A 20,396-nucleotide genomic window follows, 5' to 3' on the forward strand; every position below is an offset into this window, starting at 1 on the left:
AAATTAGCCAGGCGTGGAGGTGGGCGTCTGTAGTCCCAGCTACTCGGGAGGCTGAGGCAGGAGAATGGCGTGAACCCGGGAGGCGGAGCGTGCAGTGAGCCGAATTCGCGCCACCGCACTCCAGCCTGGGCTACTGAGCGAGACTCCGTCTCAAACAAACAAACAAAAAGAATGTGGGCTTGTTTTTTTCAAACAAATTATATGTTATGGACTCTAAATCTCTTAATTTGGCTTCGATGACATTGGATTATTGAAAAATGAAACTATTCTGAGGAGTTGACCCCTAAAGTTTCCACAGTAACTTATTTAATTTTTTGATCTTTCTAGTACTTTTTTGCCTTATAAAATTCGAATGTTTGTAATTAGTGTGAAATGAAATCCTTTCAAATATATGCCATCAGAAGGATGTGTTACAAATATACAATATTGCAAACATTTATTTTGTATGCTGAATAAGAAAAAATCAGTTATAATACAGTTTTAACGCAGTATCCAGTGTGTGAATTATTTAATGAAATATTTGATCTTTATTTTTTGTTCCCAGGGAGGTTATATTCAAAAGAAAAAAGAACTGTGGGGAATATGTATCTTTATTGCAGCAGTTGACCTAGATGAGATGCCATTCACTTTTACTGAGCTACAGAAAAACATAGAAATCAGGTAAAGTTTCTTGTATAAATATAAGCCTCTGCCATAAAAGGAAACTAATTCTGGACTTTCCTTTTAATAGACTTTAGTGAATTAGTGAGAAATGCTAAAATCAAGTAAAACGTAAAGAACTTGGGCCAAATAGTGAACTGCCGTTCTCTCATGGAGCTGTTATGAAAGTGTATTTATGCTGTATTTCTTTAAGATGTAGCAGTTTGTGTCCTGGAAAAATTTTCGTTGTGTCTCTCACTATTCATGTGTAAGCTTTCTTCATTGTGGCTGTTAATAAAGTGAACAGAAAAGCAAGGATTTGTAAATAGGCTTGTTTTACATTAAAATCTTTATATAAGTAGTTTGAGTTTATCTTAAAGGAATTTAGGTAAGGTTTATTAAAGCCTAAGATTGTTTTAACATAGAGGATATTATAGTTAAATGCATTTTTTCAGATTATATATTGATTTGAACATGCTACAATACTTGAGCCAGTAATTACTTAATAGGTGTTTGTTGTTGAGTTTATAAGCCTCATAAGAAGAGCTTATTAATGTGTTTTCAATAATGTATGAACTTTATCTTCAGAAAGTATCCAGGACTTCCAGTCATTTTCTTTGCAACATATTTACAAAAATGCAACAGTATATATTTTTACCAAATAGGTAATTATGTTTCTCCTTGAACAAAGACATCTAGAATTAAACATAATTGATATTTTATTTAAATGAGATAGATTGAATTGTTGCATTTTTGAAATACTTTTTTTTTGCTATATCTAAATAAAAGCAAAGGCCTTGCTTATTCATAAATATACAAAATAATAGAAATAACATAAATAGTTCGTAGAGTCAATACCTGCAACACCACAGGCACTCACTGCTTCTCTCCCTTCCTTGTTTTCTTCCCTTAAGTTTCCCCTAGAAAAAACGCTTTGTTGTAACAGTTTAGTTTTCATGGTAATCTCAGGACAGGAATTCCCATATACCTGAAAAAAACTGGAACTGAGAGTAGTTCTTTAATAAATGCTATTCTGAGGCTTATTTCTTTTTCTCTGGATATATCTGCACATTTGTTCCTTTCTCTTTTCTCTTCTAATCAACATTCTGATCTTCTATTCTTTGTCATTTCTACTCTTTCTTTATTTGCTTTTTCACATAGCTTGTCCTGGCTTCCCCATTCCTTTCTGTATCATGGGAACTTTAATAACCTTTTGGTTCCCCTGCTGATTAGCTGAAGCTTTTATTTCCCCAGTTCTTACGATAAGTGTCTGATTGGTCCAGCCCATTTTTTTGAGTGAGGGCTATAACTCATTGGTTGCTGGACAGCCTATGGATGGGTCAGGTGACTATCTTTTGGTTCAGTTAGCTGCTTTGGTATAATTCCTTATACAAACTTCATGATTAGAAATTAGCATGTGAGATGTAGTTGATGATTGCTATCTTTAATATCCTGTTGGAAAATGTGTATATTGATGTTTCAAATAGGTTAATTTTTATGGAAAACAGTAACAAAGGATGATTTAAAGTTATTATTTAAACTGCTTAAATTTTTTAAATCAACTTTGCTTTTCTAAAAACAATTCAATTCTAAAATCATTGGTGGGGCAAATAAAGTATGCTTTTTGGTGTGCATCTCTGACAGGAGGGTGCCACAGGGCTCAGAGCAGGATGTTAGAGTCAAAGTAGGGTGAGGAGGGCATCCTTTATGTGGGGGCAACCCGATATGGCTGCTTGGTGTGCAGTGTCAGAGACTAAGCAGGGTGTGCAGGCAGCCGGTGCAGGGAGTCAGAGCACAAGGGAGGTGAGGAGGGCAGCCTACTGTGGGGAGTCGGAGCCCTACCATGGTGAGGAAGTGTCTATGCTAAGGGGTGGGGTAAGTCCAAAACTAGGAGTCGGTTCTGAGAAGAACAGAAAAGTGTCCACATGGGGGAGGGGTGGCTTTGGAGGTGGAAGATGGTTACTTACAGGGGGATTGATTAAATGAGTAAGTAAACAGGATGAATGGGTTCCAGGTTTCCCACTGTCAAAGAAGAGTTACAAATATAGAAAGGGAAACACTAAAATGAAGCATATGGTTTTATATTGGAATTGGATAAATGGATGTGAACTCATGTTTTTAAAACATATAGACAGATACAGAATAAATATACACATATCTCTTCATGACCCTTCGTTTTCTTATATTCTCAATGATAAATAGATATAAGCATAGGTATATAGATAATAGAGGTGTAAGTTGAAGGCTAATTGTTTTTGCAATAAGTAATTCCTTCCAAAGGATATAGTAGTGATTTGATGTAGAGCTAATAATCTTTTGAATTGAAATATCTATGATTTGAAAACAAAATAACAAATTTTTAAGGTTACTGATTTACTTTTTTCTATTCTTTCCTTTGTAGTGTCCATAAATTCTTTAACTTACTAAAGGAAATTGATACTAGTACCAAAGTTGATAATGCTATGTCAAGACTATTGAAGAAGTATGATGTATTGTTTGCACTCTTCAGCAAATTGGAAAGGTAAAGTAAACATTTTATTAGGGTTATACTCTGATTTTTTATGTCATTGTTCATTATTAGATTCTGGGAATTATTTAACACGTTTAGTAAAGTTAGTATTACTTCTTAAACTTGTCCCTTTTCATGTGAGCTTATTAATTCTTAGCTTTTGTATTTATCCAGTAATATGCATTCTGAATGCTTCCTGCAAAATTAACCGTTTTATTGTCCTTTCATGTCTTCCATTTGTTTTCAAAAACTTTAAGCTTATCTCCCATTGTAGCCTTCTCTGCCAGAAAACTTCTAGTTCTGAATAGAATGATGACATAAATTTAAACTTCTTTCTAATAGTGTTATTTATTTTGGAATGAGAAAACACTGGCAATGGAAGGTGTATGTGACCTATATTATGAAGTAACGATTTGTACTCCCAATGGTGGCTTAGAAGACTTTTTCCATTACAGTTCAAGTAGGAGCATAATGAATATGCTTAGGTTAAGTTTTTTCTATACTTTTCATCAAAACTGTAGTCTCCTACCCTAAATGTTTCAGCCCTTAATTTGGCATATGTCTGTTATCATGTTTGCTTTGAGGCTCATTCCATTTGCGGTTAAGAGAATATGAAAGTTACTGTGTTAGCTAAATAAGCAATTTGTAATAGCATGGTAAAGGGGGAAGGGTAAAAGAGGCATGTCCGTATTCTGGAGAGAATGAGGATGGAGATAGAGGTGGAAAGAAGCATCTCCTTAGGAGGATGCCTCTATTTTTCTCCCCCTTTTTCTTTTTTGATCACTAAAGCTTGACAACTGTGGTGGAGGATGAGAAAAAATAGAGAAAAAACTCAAAGGCCCAGGGCTTTTGAAGGAATGTCTTTTCTTGCCCCTGGTTTTAATTGTAATATGGTAGCATTGGCCTTTTTTTTTTTTTTTTTTTAAGTCTTTTCTTGATGAGAATAGAAGCTTTTTGCACAGGAAAAAGGGGAATTTTAAATTATTAATGGAGATAAATTATCTAAATAATTTGCATAACAAACATGAACTAATTATAGACTACTTTGAAAACACAGAAAGACATAAATAAAATATGAATCGACCAAAATGTCAACGGTGGAGAGAATCACTTTTCGTGTTTTAGAATGTTTCTTTCCTTTGGGTATTGTTTCACACTGAGTAGAATATTATGTGTTTGTGTGTGTGTGTGTGTGTGTGTGTGTGTGTGTGTGTGTGTTTTGCTTTTAAAATTTACCTAATTGTGACTTTCTACATTTTTTTCTATTCTTTAAACTTGTTTATGACCTTTTAATTCATATCTGGTAGCTTATTTTAATATAATCCTAAATACAACGTTGCTTTAGAGATTTTTTTTGGTCACAATATTATTTAGACCCCTGAAAAACTGGAAACAACTGTGTATTCACAACTGAAGTTAAGCAATAAATATTAAACGTATCTAAACATAAAATGTTATAAATATAAAATAAAATGTGATAAAGAATAATGGCAATATTGGAAAGTGCTTCTAATGTTAAACAAACGAAGCAGGATATACTCTGATTATAACTGTGTGTAAGGAAGGAACCTAGACCACTAATGCATAGAATGGAAATGACTGGAGAGAAGTTTACCAAAATGTTAACCCAAGTTTTATATGAGTAACCTACATTTGTAAGGAGGATGTATTACCTCTCTAGTAAACAAAGCAAGCAAAAACTTCTTTAAGCCAACTTTAATGAGTATTCTGTACATATAAGTACTTCAAGATCTATAATCATCAGGGTTTTTTTTTTTTTTCTAGATATAGAATTTGGGGACTCGTTGGTAGGAGTGATTTGGGGTACAGGTCTGATTTTTTTTTTCCTGCTATGGTAATTTTGACTGGATGCTTCCAAGTTGTTTGCTCTGCTGTATGGGATAAGGAATCTGCTTGGATATTTGTTTCTGTTGTAAGAAGCAGAAATTACATAGCGGACAAAACATTACATTGTATATGTTTAAGGGTGAAGGGTAACTATAGTCGTGATTTTGGTCAGAGAAAAAAACCATAGAAGGCAATGTTGGAATAGGGTTTACAAGAAAAACAGAAATTCACCAAGCAAAATCAGTGGGAATTGGGAGCAAGCATCTTAGAGATTAGCATGTGTACAAAGCCAAAGCAGTAATATCAGGATGTACTTTGATATTGCTAATGACTGAAAGGTAGGAAGGGATCAGATTGGTAGTAATCTTGGACTTTGCCCTGCAGGCAGTGGAAACTCCTTGAATGATTTTAAACTAGGGAGTAACAGTCGGATTTGGCCTCAAAAGACCACTCAGGACTTTGTAAAAGGGACTTAAAATTTTTATTGACAAATCATATGAGATAATTTAGAGTAAACTTTACTAACCTTAGGTGGATCAGCAGGGTTTTTCCTATCTTATTTTTACCTTTTTTTTTTGAAGAGTAATTGAGAGGATTAACTGTGATACCAAAGCCTGTTTATTTCAGAGTGGGCTATATGAATGTATATGACTAGCAGTTAAATAGGTTTTTATGACCTGATCTAGGATTCTAACCAACTACAGTGTTACAAATGAACATAGGGAGTTCAGTCACTGTAATTAGATATTACAGTGATGTGAGATGTCATAAATTGGGAAAATCTACTTGAACTTTGTTTTGTAATGCTGTACATTTTTTGTTTTTAAAATGTATAGTTCTTAAAAGATGAATAAAGCATGAGAAAACTATGACTTCTAAACTATGAAAAAATGTTAAAAAATCATAATATTTTTCTTTTCAGGACATGTGAACTTATATATTTGACACAACCCAGCAGTTCGTAAGTAGTTCAGAGAACGTTATTTTTCTCTTAAAAAAAAAAGATTTTTCTGGAATAATCTCAATCTTGATAGTTAGGGTTAGTTTGATCGATTATAGCAGGCTACTTCATAAATGAAGCCCATAGATTTAAGTCCTGTGTAGATTATTTATCTTCTCACAAAGAAAATAATATAAAATACATGCCTTGTACTACAAGGAAGAACTAATAAGGTGGAATTGATTCAGGGCAACATATCACCAACTCTGAGAAAAATGCAAATTCCTTGACTAAATCTTTATTGAGGGTCTGTTAAAGGCACTTTATTAACTAAGAATCAGCATAATTTCTGTGTAAGAATAAATGTAAAAATCTGTATTACAATTTCCAAATGATTATTTTAAATGTATAATGCATGCTCTAACAGTATGCCAATATAGAGCTCCAGAGTTTTTTCTTGGAAATGGAATGAGTAGTACATGAGATTTTCTGCCCCATTGGAGTAGTATTGAAGATTATTAATATAAAGGGAAATTGTATATTTACTGATTAATTGATATCAATCTATTAATTCCAACAAGTGAATGTCTATGGAAAGATTATTGAGGCAAAGTGTTAAATTGGCAAACTAAAGTCATCCAAACCTTCATTTTTCTGCTCAGTGTTGATAATTAATCAGAAAAAAAGAGCAAAAAATATTAAGGTAATTTGAAACAAAGTATATTATAGCATACTATGTCTTTTATATATTTTTATATTAGAATTGAAATATTCAGTATTTCTTTTACAAAATTTTTCTCTCAAAATATATACTTTTTTTCTTAATTTTTTTTTTGCAGCTTCTCATGGTCAAGAATGTATACTGTTCTGTAGGCTAAATATCATATCTTAGAATTATAAGATATAGAAACATTAAATGAATAGAGATAAATTCAGGTGTAAATTATGCACTTAAAATGGACTGCATTCTATTATGCATTTAACTAAGGTCATTTTTTTTTTAAATGCACAACAAGAAACAATGAAAAAGTATATCTGGAAAACTTTCTTTCAGTGATATATTTTTCCTGTTTTTTTCTGCTTTCTATTTGTTTAATAGGATATCTACTGAAATAAATTCTACATTGGTGCTAAAAGTTTCTTGGATCACATTTTTATTAGCTAAAGGTAAGTTCATTATATTTATTAAATGCTAATATTTCAAATGTAATGATTAAATTGGCATTCCTTTGGACTGAATTCCCCAATTTTTATTGAGTAATGTACTCCTCTCTCATTCTCTACATGGCTTATTAACTGTTAGCAAGTTCTTTTAATTCTGGTACTAGAAACAACCTTGGAAGTGCTTTATTTCATTTATGTTTCTAATATTCCATCTTTCCTTCCTTTCTTTTTTTTTAAATAATGATGTTACTGTTTTCATAAAAATGATATTTGCTCATGAAAAATAATTCAAATAAAATAATTTTGGTCAGGAAAGCACAAAGAAAAATTACCTAAAATCCACCCAGGAATAATTGGCATTAAAATTACATAATTGGGATGCAGTTAAAGTATAGAGTTTTTATTATTTTTGTTTGTTTATGCAAACAGTGTTAACTTGTTATCAGTTAAAATAATGGGTTATGAGATAGTAGTTGCAAGCCTCATAGTAACCTCAAACCAAAAAACATACAATGTAGACATGAAAAATAAAAAGCAAGAAACCAAAGCATATCACCAGATAAAATTAACTTCACTAAAGGAAGACAGAAAGGAAAGAAAGAAGGAAGAGAAGACCACAAAACTACCAGAAAACAAATAACAAAATGGCATGAGTAAGTCCTTACTTATCAATAATAACATTGAGCGTAAACGGACTAAAGTCTCCAGTTAAGAAAAACAAGACCCATTTGATCTGTATCCTACAAGAAACACACTTTGCCTATAAAGATACACGTCAACTGAAAACAAAGGGATGGAAAAATATATTCCATGCCCACAGAAACCAAAATAAGAGCAGGGGTCACTATACTTGTATCAGACAAAGATTTCAAAAACTTTAAGGACAAAGAAGGTCATTATATAATGATAAAGGGGTCAATTCAGCAAGAGGATATAACAGTGTTAAATATTTATACAACGAATACTGGAACACCCAGATATATAAAGCAAATATTATTAGAGCTGAAGAGACACACAGGCCCCAATACAATAGAAATAGCTGGAGACTTCAACACCCCACTTTCAGCATTGAACAGATCTTCCAGACAGAAAAGCAACAAAGAAACATCAGACTTAATCTGCATTATATAGACCATATGAATCTAATAGATATTTATAGACCATGTCATCCAAGAATATACATTCTTCTCCTCTGCATATTACTCATTCTCAAGGATAGACCATGTGTTAGGCTTAAAACATTAAAAAAGCATGAAATAATATCAAGCATATTTTCTGATCACAATAGAATAAAACTAGAAATTAATAACAAGGTATTTTGGAAACTGTACAGACACATGGAAATTAAACAACATGCTCCTGAATGACCATGGGTCAATGAAGAAATTAAGAGGGAAATTAAAAAAATTTTTGAAACAAATGATAAGGGAAACTTATAACCAAAACCTATGGGATACAGTAAAAGCAGTACAAAGAGGGAAGTTTATAGCTGTAAGTGCCTACATCACAAAGAGGAAAACTTCTTTTTTTAAAAAAAATTTTATTTCAGATTTGGGGGTACATGTGATGGTTTGTTACATAGGTAAACTTGTGTCACAGGGGTCTGTTGTACCGCTTATTTCTTCACCCAGGAATTAAGCCCAGTATCCAATAGTTATCTTTTCTGTTCCTCTCCCTCCTCCCACCTTCCACCTTCAAGTAGACCCCAGTGTCTGTTGTTTCCTTCTTTGTGTTCTTAAGTTTTCATCATTTAGCTCCCACTTATAAGTGAGGTCATGCAGTATTTAGTTTTTTGTTCCTGCATTAGTTTGCTAAGGATAATAGCCTCCAGCTCCATCCATGTTCCTGTGAAAGACAGGATCTCATTCTTTTTTATGGGCTGCATAGTATTCCATGGTGTTTATGTACCACATTTTCTTTATCCAGTCTGTCATTGATGAGCATTTAGGTTGATTCCATGTCTTTGCTATTGTGGATAGTGCTGGAGTGAACATTTACATGCTTGTGTCTTTATAGTAGAATGATTTATATTCCTTCGGGTATGTACCCAGTAACAGGATTGCTGGATCCAAGGGTAGTTCTGCTTTTAGCTCTTTGTGGAATCATCAGACTGCTTTCTACAATGTGTGAACTAATTTACACTCCCACCAACAGTGTATAAGTGTTCTCTTTTCTTTGCAACCTCACTACTATCTGTCATTTTTTGACTTTTTAGTAATAGCCATTCTAACGGGTGTGAGATGGTATCTCATTGTGGTTTTGATTTACATTTCTCTAATGATCAGTGATATGGAGCTTTTTTTCATATGCTTATTGTCTGCATCTACGTCTTCTTTTGAAAAGTGTCTGTTCATGTGCCTCGCCCACTTTTTAATGGGGTTGGTTTTTTTCTCTTGTAAATTTGTCTAAGTTCCTTATAGATGCTGGATATTAGACCTTTGTCAGATGCATAGTTTGCACAATTTTCCTCCCATTCTGTAGTTTGTTTACTCTGTTGATTGTTTCTTTTGCTGTGCAGAAGCTCTTGAGTTTAATTTGATCCCACTTGTCAATTTTTGATTTTGTTGTGATTACTTTTGGTGTCTTTATCATGAAGTCTTTGCCCATTCCTATGTCCAGGATCTATCCTTTTTGTTTTTTTTTTGAGACAGAGTCTCACTCTGTTGCCCAGGCTGGAGTGCAGTGGCAAAATCTTGGCTCCCTGCAACCTCTGCCTCCCGGGTTTAAGTGATTATCTTGCCTCAGCCTCCTGAGTAACTGGGACTACAGGTGTGCACCACCATGCCCGGCTAATTTTTGTATTTTTACTAGGGATGGGGTTTTACTATGTTGGCCAGGCTGGTCTTGAACTCCTGACCTCAGGTGATCCATGATCCTCAGCCTCCCAAAGTGCTGGGATTACAGGCATGAGGCACCACACCTGGCCATATTTAATTCATCTTGAGTTGATTTTTGTACATGGTGTAAGGAATGTCCAGCTTCAATCTTCTGCATATGGCTAGCCACTTATGCTAGCACCAGTTGTTGAAATGAGAGTCTTTTCCCCATTGCTTGTTTTTATCAGCTTTGTCAAATAGATCAGCTGGTCCTAGGTGTGCAGCCTTATTTCTGGGTGCTCTATTCTGTTCCATTGGTCTACACTATTCTGAAAAAAATGTGCCTGTGCCTGTTTTTGTACCAGTAACATGCTGTTTTGGTTACTGTAGCCCTGTAGTATAGTTTGAAATTGGATAATGTGATGCCTCCAGCTTTGTTCTTTTTGCTTAGAATTGCCTTGGCTATTCGGGCTCTTTTTTGGTTCCATTGGAATTTTAAAATAGTTTTTTCTATGTCTGTGAAGAATGTCATTGGTAGTTTGATAGGAATAGCATTGAATCTGTAAATTTTTGGGGGCAGTGTGGCCATTTTAATGATATTGATTCTTCCTATCTGTGGGCATGGGATGTTTTTCCATGTGTTTGTGTCATCTCTGATTTCTTTGAGCAGTGTTTTGAAATTCTTGTTGTAGAGAGCTTTCACCGCCCTGGTTAGTTGTATTCCTATTTATTCTTTTTGTGGCAATTTTTAATGGGATTGCCTTTCTGATTTGGCTCTCAGGTTTGCTCTTGTTGGTGTATAGAAATACTAGTGATTTTTATACGTTGATTTTGTATCCTGAAACTTTACTGAAGTTGTTGATCAGCTGAAGGAGATTTTGGGCTCTAAGTCTATAGGGTTTTCTAGATATAGAATCATGTCATCTGCCACAGAGATAGTTTGACTCCCTCTCTTCCTATTTTGATGCCCTTTATTTCTTTCTCTAACCTGAGTGCTCTGGTTAGGACTTCCAATATTTTGTTGAATAGGAGCAGTGAAAAACGGCACACTTGTCTTGTGCCAGTTTTCAAAGGGAATGCTTCAAGCTTCTGCCCATTCAGTATGATGTTGGCTGTGGGTTAGTTATAGGTGAAAAAAGAGGAAAAACTCAAACAATCTAACATTGCATCTTAAAGAAGTATAAAAATAAGAGCAAATCAAACTCCAAATTAGTAGAAGAAAAGAAAGATCAGAGCAGAAATAAATGAAATTGCAATGAAAAAAAATTGCAAAAGATCAATGAAACAAAGTGTTTTTATTTAAAAGTTAAACAAAATTGACAAGCCTTTAGCTAGATTAACTAAGGGAAAAAGAGAGAAGATACAAATAAAACCAGAAATGAAAAAGGAGATATTACAACTGATACTGCAGAAACTAAAATTATAGAAGTCATTAGTGGCTTCTATAAGGAACTATATGCCAATAAACTGGAAAATATAGAAGAAATGGGCAAATTTCTAGACATGTACAACTTACCAAGATTCAACCAGGAAGAAATCCAAAACCTGAACAGAACAATAACAAGTAATGAGATTGAAGCCATAAAAGTCTCCTAGTAAAGAAAAGCCCGGGACCTGATGGCTTCACCGCTGAATTGTACCAAACATTTAAAGAAGAACTAATATCAATCCTACTTAGAGTATTCTGAAAAATAGAGTAGGAAGAAATACTTCCAAACTCATTCTATAAGGCCTGTATTACCCTGGTAAAACCCTGTATTACCAAAACCAGATAAAGACACACTCAAAAAGAAAACTACAGGCCAGTATTTCTGAGGAATATTGATACATAAATCTTCAACAAAACACTAGCAAACTGAATTCAATAATACATTAGATAGATCATTCATTATATCCAAGTGGGATTTATCCCTGCAATGCAAGGATGGTTCAACATACACAAATCAATGTGGTATGTCATATCAACAGAATGAAGGACAAAAATCATATGATCCTTTCAACTGATGCTGAAAAAGCATTTGATAAAATTCAGCATCCCTTCATGATCAAAACCCGAAAAAAACTGAGGATAGAAGGAACATACCTTAACATAATAAAAGCCATATATAACAGACCCACAGCTAGTATAATACTTAATGGGGAAAAACTGAAAGCCTTTCCTCTAAGATCTAGAACATGACAAGGATGTCCACTGTCACCACTGTTATTCAGCGTAGTACTGGAAGTCCTAGATAGAGTAGTCAGACAAAAGATATAAAGGGAATCCAGATTGGAAAGGAAGAAGTCAAGTTATCCTTGTTTGCAGATGATACAATCTTATATTTGGAAGAACCTAAAGACTCCACAAGAAAACTATTATAACTAATAAACAAGTTCAGTAAAGTTAAAGGATAGAAAATCAACATATGAAAATCAGTAGTGTTTCTGTATGCCAACAGTGAATAATGTGAAAAAGAAATTTTAAAAGTAATCCTATTTACAATAGCTACACATAAAATAAAATGCCTAGGAATTAACCACAGAAGTGAAAGATCTCTATAATAAAAACCATAGAATACTGATGAAAGAAATTGAAGAGCACACCAAAAAAATGGAAAAATATTTTATGTTGTTCATGGATTGGAAGAATTAATATTGTTAAAATGTCCATACTACCCAAAGCAATCTATAGATTCAATGCAATTCCTATCAAAATACCAATGACATTCTTCACAGAAACAGAAAAAAATAGTCCTAAAATTTGTATGGAACTACAAAAGACCCAGAATAGCAAAAGCTATCCTAAGCAAAAAGATGACATTGCTTGACTTCAAATTATACTACAGAGCTATAGTAACTAAAACAGCATGGTACTGGCATAAAAGCAGACACATAGACCAATGGAGCAGAATAGAGAGCCCAGAAACAAATCCAGACACTTACAGTGAACTCATTTTTGACAGTGACCAAGAACATAGTCTGGGGAAAAGACAGTCTCTTCAATAAATGGTGCTGGGAAAACTGGATATCCATATGCAGAATAATGAAACTAGACCCCTATCTGTCACCATATACAAAAATCAAATCAAAATGATTAAGGACTTAAATCTAAGACCTCAAAATATGAAACTACTATAATAAAACATTGGGGAAAATCTCCAGGACATTGGTCTGGGCAAAAATTTCTTGAGAGATACCTCACAGACAGGCAACCAAAGCAAAAATGGACAAATGAGATCACATCAAGTTAAAAAGCTTCTGCATAGCAAAGGATACAATGAATGAAGTGAAGAGACAACCCACATTCTGTGGGAAAAAATATTTGCAAACTACCCCTCTGACAAGTAATTAATAACCAGAATATGTAAGGAACTCAAACAACTCTATGGGAAAAAATCTAATAATCTGACCAAAAAATTGGCAAAAGATTTGAATACACATTTCTCAAAAGAAGACATACAAATGACGAACAGGTATACGAAAGGGTGCTCAACATCAGTGATCATCAGAGAAATGCACATCAAAACTACAATGAGATATCTATCTCACTGCAGTTAAAATGGTTGATATTCAAAAGACAGGCAATAACAAATGCTGGCTAGGATGTGGAGAAAAGAGAACCCCTGTACACTGTTGGTGGGAATGTAAATTAGTACAACTACTATAGAGAACAGTTTGGAGGTTTCTCAAAAAAATTAAAAATTGAGCTGCCATATTATCCAACAATCCCACTGCCAGGTATATAGCCAACAAAAGGAAGTCAGTATATCAAAGAGATATCTGCACTCCTATGTTTGTTGCAGCACTGTTTACGATAGCTAAGATTTGGAAGCAACTTAAGTGTCCATCAACAGATGAATTGATAAAGAAAATATGATACATATACACAATGGGGTACTATTCAGTCATAAAAAAGAATGAGGTCTAGTCATTTGCGACAACATGGATGGACCTGGAGATCATTTATGTTAAATGAAATAAGCCGGGTACAGAAAGACAAACATATATTCTCATTTATTTGTAAGATCTAAAACTCAAATCTGAACTCATGGACCTAGGGAGTAGAAGGATGGTTACCAGAGGCTGGGAATGGCGGGGGCGGGGGGCGGATTTGGGGGAGGTGAGGATGGTTAATGGGTCCAAAAACATAGAAAAAATGAATAAGACCTGTTTGATAGCACAACAGGGTGACTTTAGTCAATAATACCTTAATTGTACATTTTAAAATAACTTAAAGAGTGTAATTGGATTGTTTGTAACTCAAAGGATAAATGCTTGAGGAGATGGATATCCCATTCTCCATAATGTGATTATTTCACATTGCATGCCTGTATCAAAACATCTCACATACCCCATAAATATATGTATTATATACCTACAAAAATTAAAATTAAAAAAATTATGTAATTGTCATTCCAGATATACCTTCATATATACATTTTGATTAAAAAGATGGGTAGTTGAGTGCATTCACGAATATAATTTTCTAAAACTAGGTTCATATTATAGTGCTACCTTCAAAATATAAAAATTAATTTCACTGAAACTTTACAGAAGAAAATAAAGAGAAATGGAAGGAATTGCTTAAATTTAGATAAATATTTTGTCACTTTAAGTGATATTATTTCAAAAAATATTTCTCTAAGATTATGAAAAAATTAAGAGGTCTTTGTTTGTGTTTTTATTTAAAGCAATATACATTAATCTGCTTTGAAGAAGGTTACTATCCTCACTCTACCTGTTGCTTCCCCCTCTCCATTTTCAGATTAGTACGTTTTATTGTTATGACGTTATCAAGTATTATAACATTTAAATTCTACTTTGTCATTATAATTATTGTACTTGGTTAGTCTCAGTTCTGTGTTTAAATGGATTCTAAGGTTATCGTAACTCCTATGTTATAGTTTTTCCATTTCTCAGTTCTTTATTTTTATTCGTCTCTTAGCTGGGCTGTATTTTACCATCAAGAAGTTTTTAAAAATATGCTTTTTGGTTCCATGTCCTTTATGTTTGACATGTTTATGAGTCATGTCTATAGCTTTTATACTTGAAGGACAGCTTTGTCATGTATTCTATTCTTGTGTCATATTTTGTTTTCCTAAGGACAATATTTTCTGGCATTGAACATTGCTGTTAAGAAAACAGACTAGCTTAATTCCCCTCCTCATTTACTTCCTAAAGAATTTTTTTTAAACTTTGAGGTTTAATACCTTAACCAGGATAATATTTCTTGATTATGTTATTCTGTAGTAGCTTTTTTTTTTTTTGAGCACCGTATCCTTTTTTAAACTGAAGGTTCTGCTGTTCATTTTAGAAAATCTTAACATACTCTATTTAAAAATATTCTATTCAGCTAGGTTGTTCTATACCATTGTATTTTGGGAACATTTTCTTATGTTGGATTGCTTTTGTTCTCCCTATTTATTGTCTTCTCTCATATTATTCTGAATTTTAAAATCTTTTTCTTAAGTATTGGCTGTTTTTATCTCAAGCATTTTTTCCATTTTGAGCTTAACTATTTTTGTAATGGTGTTATTTGGTCCTCAGCTTTTTTCTTAGCTTGTCTAGTTCCTTGCTTTTATATAATTTGTTCATTAAGTTCCTTTTTATGATACATTTTTATTGAATTGGATTTATAATAGACTGAATTATTCAATAATATGTATTTGGATCACCAAACAAATATATTGAGAATAGCAAGTGGATTTTAACTCTCCCGGTAACCCAGATCAATTGCTAGTGGCTTTCTGGCCCATTGTGTTAAGAAGGACTGTAGGTTAGCATCAGGTCTCTGCAGGGAGGGGTACACTTAGTGATGGCTGCCACGTAAAAGCTATGAGATGGTGATGGTGATGCTACCCTCTTATCTCAGAGGCACGTTTACATTTCATATAGTACATTACAGGTGACTAAAGGTCATGGTTGTGCATCAGAGAGGGTAAGATGATGATTAGGAGAAGCTTCAATATTACCATTTATTTATTGATTCAACAGTTATTTATTAGAATTTACAATGTCTCAAGCATGATACTAGGTGCTAGGATAAAGTGGTAGAAGAAATATATGGTCCCTGCTCAGATAGAACTTATAGTCAAGTAAGGGAGATAGACATTAAATGAACAATCACAGAAATACTTAACTACATTTGTGATAAGGAATGTAAAGGGAAAGTGTATTCCCCCAATGGGTTTGTCCTGCTGACTGCACAGACAAAATCAATCCACGAAGATTGTGGCATTGCAGTAGAGAGAGTTTAATTGACCACTAGACTGACCCATGTGGGAGAACTGGAGTTATCACTCAAATCAGCCTCAGCTTGTTAAGTTCTTAGTGCAGGAACTCAGGGCATTTTCTTCTTTGAGATTATCTTTCAGGTTGGGTTCTCTGTCTGATTTTTTCCCCCTTCTTATGTTGTGATTCTTTTTTGATTTTCTATGTTTAATAATCACTGTGCTTTTCTCCCTCATATTGCTGGGACTGTATGTGTGCAACCCTGACTTGGCATTCTGTTTTCTCTGATTTAATGTGAGTGAATATCCCTTCACTCTGCACTTAATCTGTGACTTGTTTATGTTCCCCAAAGAGCTATGGTATGGCAGCAGGCATTTTTATTATATCTACTTTTAGTCAAGAGGTAAGGGAGAAAGTAGATAATTCAACTGTAATCATACAAGCGGTTGTTGTTCTGAGTTTTTGTTAGAATGAACTTTATAACAAAACACTTCTAGTGGCAGTTTTATCTTTTTTCTATAGCGAATTGTTTTGGGATTCAAATTGTCCCCAGTTCAACACAGTATGCTAGAGTCTCTATGCTGTCAAAAAAAAAATAAGCTATAGTTGTTTACTTCCTCCATTTTACCCTTCTCTCAGCAGCAGTTTCTCCCTCCAAGTCAGAGAGCAAAAGATGAGGATACCCTTTGAGTTAGTCTCTCTCAGTCTCTCATTTGGTATTGGTACCAGCACTTTAATACCTAATAAAATGAAAGCAAAAGAATGTACTTGAGAGAGATTCTTTCATCTGACTTCATTTAACCGTTTTTACCTAGAAATCCATGATATCGTTCTTTACCACTATGGTGTTTTAAAATAACTTATTTGTGAATATATTGCAAACATATGTTTTGCACCATACCATTATATCTAGAAAACCTATAAAAATGCAAGGTTATCTGTTTTCTCACAAAGTTTCTGCACTTCCAGTTTTTGTTGAGATTTTTACTGGTTTAGCAGTCAGATACTCAGAAGATAGCAAGTGAATCAAACTGAACTTCTCTTTTAAAAATAATGTATAACATGGAGCCATAAGCAAATTTGTGATAGTTATCATGTAAAATAAAATGTAAAATAAAATACTATGTAATAGTGTGTGTTTTATCATGATTTGTATATTTTATGTAGCTACACTATTTGTTTTCTTGGGTATCTGTTACATGCATTTATTTTTCTCACAGCCATCTAGTTGTGTATATATTCTAATAACTTTAAAGATTTTATGGTGAACAATTATTTTATAGATGACTTTAAATTTATATACTAATTTTGTTATCTCTTAATGGTTTTATTATAAGATTTTAGAGGGGTTGAAATTAAAAATATATAAGGTTTAGATATAAATAATTGGAATAAAATCATAATTTTATAAATAAAATAATTATTTTAAATTTTTAGATAGTGAGAATAAATCGAATAATTGGAATTAGAATAAATTCTAATAAACTTAGTGATTTTATATAATAAATATAATACTTTATAAAATTGGAATTAAATATTTTAATTCTAATTATATTATAAATAAAATATTTATTATACAAACATAAAGAAAATATTTATAAAATTAGAATTATAAATTTTTTTTTTTTTTTTTGAGATGGAGTCTCGCTCTGTTGCCCAGGCTGGAGTGCAGTGGCGCGATCTTGGCTCACTGCAAGCTCTGCCTCCCAGGTTCACGCCATTCTCCTGCCTCAGCCTCTGGAGTAGCTGGGACTACAGGTGCCCGCCACCACGCCTGGCTAATTTTTTGTATTTTTAGTAGAGACGGGGTTTCACTGTGTTAGCCAGGATGGTCTCGATCTCCTGACCTAGTGATCCGCCCATCTCGGCCTCCCAAAGTGCTGGGATTACAGGCGTGAGCCACCACACCCGGCCCAAATAAATTTTAAAAAGCAAAATTTATAATGATTTTAGACATACAGAATTATTATAGAAATACTTAAATGTAAAATTCTCATAGTAGACTTAACACTTGATTTATAACTCCATAACTTTATATATTTCTATTTTATATATTTTATACCTTTTAAAACAGATTTCTTTTTGCAAAAAAAAGAAAGAAAATCTTTACCATGCTCATAGTTGAAGGAATGAATTTATGGATATACTCTACCCTGCAATTTTCTCTGATACAGAGATCTGAATCTCTAACTTTCTTTAAAAATGTAAAATTTTTTTTTCAGGGGAAGTATTACAAATGGAAGATGATCTGGTGATTTCATTTCAGTTAATGCTATGTGTCCTTGACTATTTTATTAAACTCTCACCTCCTGTGTTGCTCAAAGAACCATATAGTAAGTATTTAATTTATGCCCCTTTTACTTTCTCATTCGGCAGTTGCTTATTGAATGTCTAGTGGGTTCCAAACATGGTTCTAAGGCTGACAGGATGATAAAAAATAAATCAGACATGGACTTTGCCCTTAAGTAGTGTAAGTTATAGAAGGAAAGATAAGACATGTAAACAAATGATTAGAGTATATGGTAGAAAGTGGTTTGGGTCAAAATACAACAAATGGAGGTTCAGGAGACAAGAAAGTTTTTCCAGCTGTGGAAGACCAAAGAATACTGTGTAAAAGAAGTAGTATTTGAAATTAACGTGGAAGACTGGTTAGGATTGGGGAAAGGCATTCTCAGTAAATATGTTGGGAGAGGGCATGCCCAGTGAAGAAAAGCAAGAAACAAGAAAAAGATATGAATGAAATTGTGTGGGAAGAGTGGCCTATTATATGGGAAACAGCTTAACTAAGTTTTTATTACTATTGGATGTTGTAATAACTATGTTTTTTTTGTATATAAGCTGTAACTCATACTATTTCAGTGGGTGATGAGTGATGAGATGGGAAGTACATTTAAATAAAAATAACTTGCTAATATAATTAGATAGCATTAAAGAAGTATGAGTGGCTGGGCTCGGTGGCTCAAGCCTGTAATCCCAGCACTTTGGGAGGCCGAGACGGGCGGATCACGAGGTCAGGAGATCGAGACCATCCTGGCTAACACGGTGAAACCCCGTCTCTACTAAAAAATACAAAAAACTAGCTGGGCGAGGTGGCGGGCGCCTATAGTCCCAGCTACTTGGGAGGCTGAGGCAGGAGAATGGCGTAAACCTGGGAGGAGGAGCTTGCAGTGAGCTGAGATCCGGCCACTGCACTCCAGCCTGGGCGACAGAGGGAGACTCCGTCTCAAAAAAAAAAAAAAAAAAGAAGTATAAGTAAGGTATATTCCTTTTAACCTAGAATTGCTTCCTTTCATGGCCTCAAGAGTAGGATTTCAAAGTCACTTATATTATTATATACAGAAAACTGTAAACTTTCCTAAGGTCAGACTAACTCCTTGCTTCTGAAATGATGAAAGTATTAATGCTAAAAATAATAGATAACATGGACGTTTCAAAGTGTTGAAATGGGTGGAAGGATGAAGCCTCATTAAACTTTGTGAACAAGAATTTAGTGGAAAAATGAAGTCTGGAGCAGAATTTTGAAAGTGTGTTGAACATTGTTTGGCAGAGAAGGCAGAAACTATCATTTAGCAGAAACTGCATGCAAAGAAAGAAAGAAAAAAAAACTTCTATATAGAAAACAAATATACTTCAAATTTTCTCCCAAATTTTATAAATTTCCTTTATATACCCTTTTCTCACTTTTTTTCAAGGTTGTAACTTAATAAGTTGATGTTGCAAGTTACTTTAGGTTGACAATCTTTGTTCTTTTGGATAATTCAAATGTACATTTGAATTCTCTAAGTTCTCTGTTAAAGAGAAATCAGCATGAGGTATTATTGAACTGACCGAATATGGTAACTCTTAATTAACTTTTGTTGTAGAGAATTTCAAATGAATACAAAAATAGACAGTAGTATAATAAGCCTCCATGTACTTATCATGTAACTTCAACAGATAACTTACAGTTAATCTGTAGCCCCATCGCCTGCTCAGTTCCCCCAGCTGTTATTTTGAAGCACATCTTTGCATACCATTTCATCCTTATACATCTCAGTATGTATCTCTAAAAAATACTTTTAAAAAAGTGTAATTACAGTGCCGTTTGTTATCACACCTAAAAATCAATAAATAGTGACTCATTAATATTACTGAATATCTACAAAGTGCTCAGATTTTCTTGTAAAAATAATTAAATTTTTTTTTTACAGGTTGACTGTATCAGAATCAAAATAAGATTTATACTTTGTGATTGGTTGACATGTTTTAAAAACTCTTTTAAAAGTTTCTC

General features: G+C 33.6%; 1 protein-coding gene across 3 annotated transcripts in view; it reads left to right on the forward strand.

The window, feature by feature from the left end:
- The window catches only part of RB1 (RB transcriptional corepressor 1), a 174,870-nt gene that overhangs the window by 41,965 nt on the left and 112,509 nt on the right, over positions 1-20,396 (forward strand). For all 3 annotated transcript variants that reach the window (XM_065533233.2, XM_005585835.5, XM_015439274.4), the window contains 5 exons: positions 545-660; positions 3,041-3,160; positions 5,919-5,957; positions 7,036-7,103; positions 18,349-18,459. In XM_065533233.2, coding sequence (XP_065389305.1) covers positions 545-660; positions 3,041-3,160; positions 5,919-5,957; positions 7,036-7,103; positions 18,349-18,459 — 454 coding nt within the window. The remainder of the gene's footprint in view (positions 1-544; positions 661-3,040; positions 3,161-5,918; positions 5,958-7,035; positions 7,104-18,348; positions 18,460-20,396) is intronic.

The sequence above is a fragment of the Macaca fascicularis genome, chromosome 17 (assembly GCF_037993035.2).
Source record: "Macaca fascicularis isolate 582-1 chromosome 17, T2T-MFA8v1.1".
Classification (NCBI taxonomy): domain Eukaryota; kingdom Metazoa; phylum Chordata; class Mammalia; order Primates; family Cercopithecidae; genus Macaca; species Macaca fascicularis.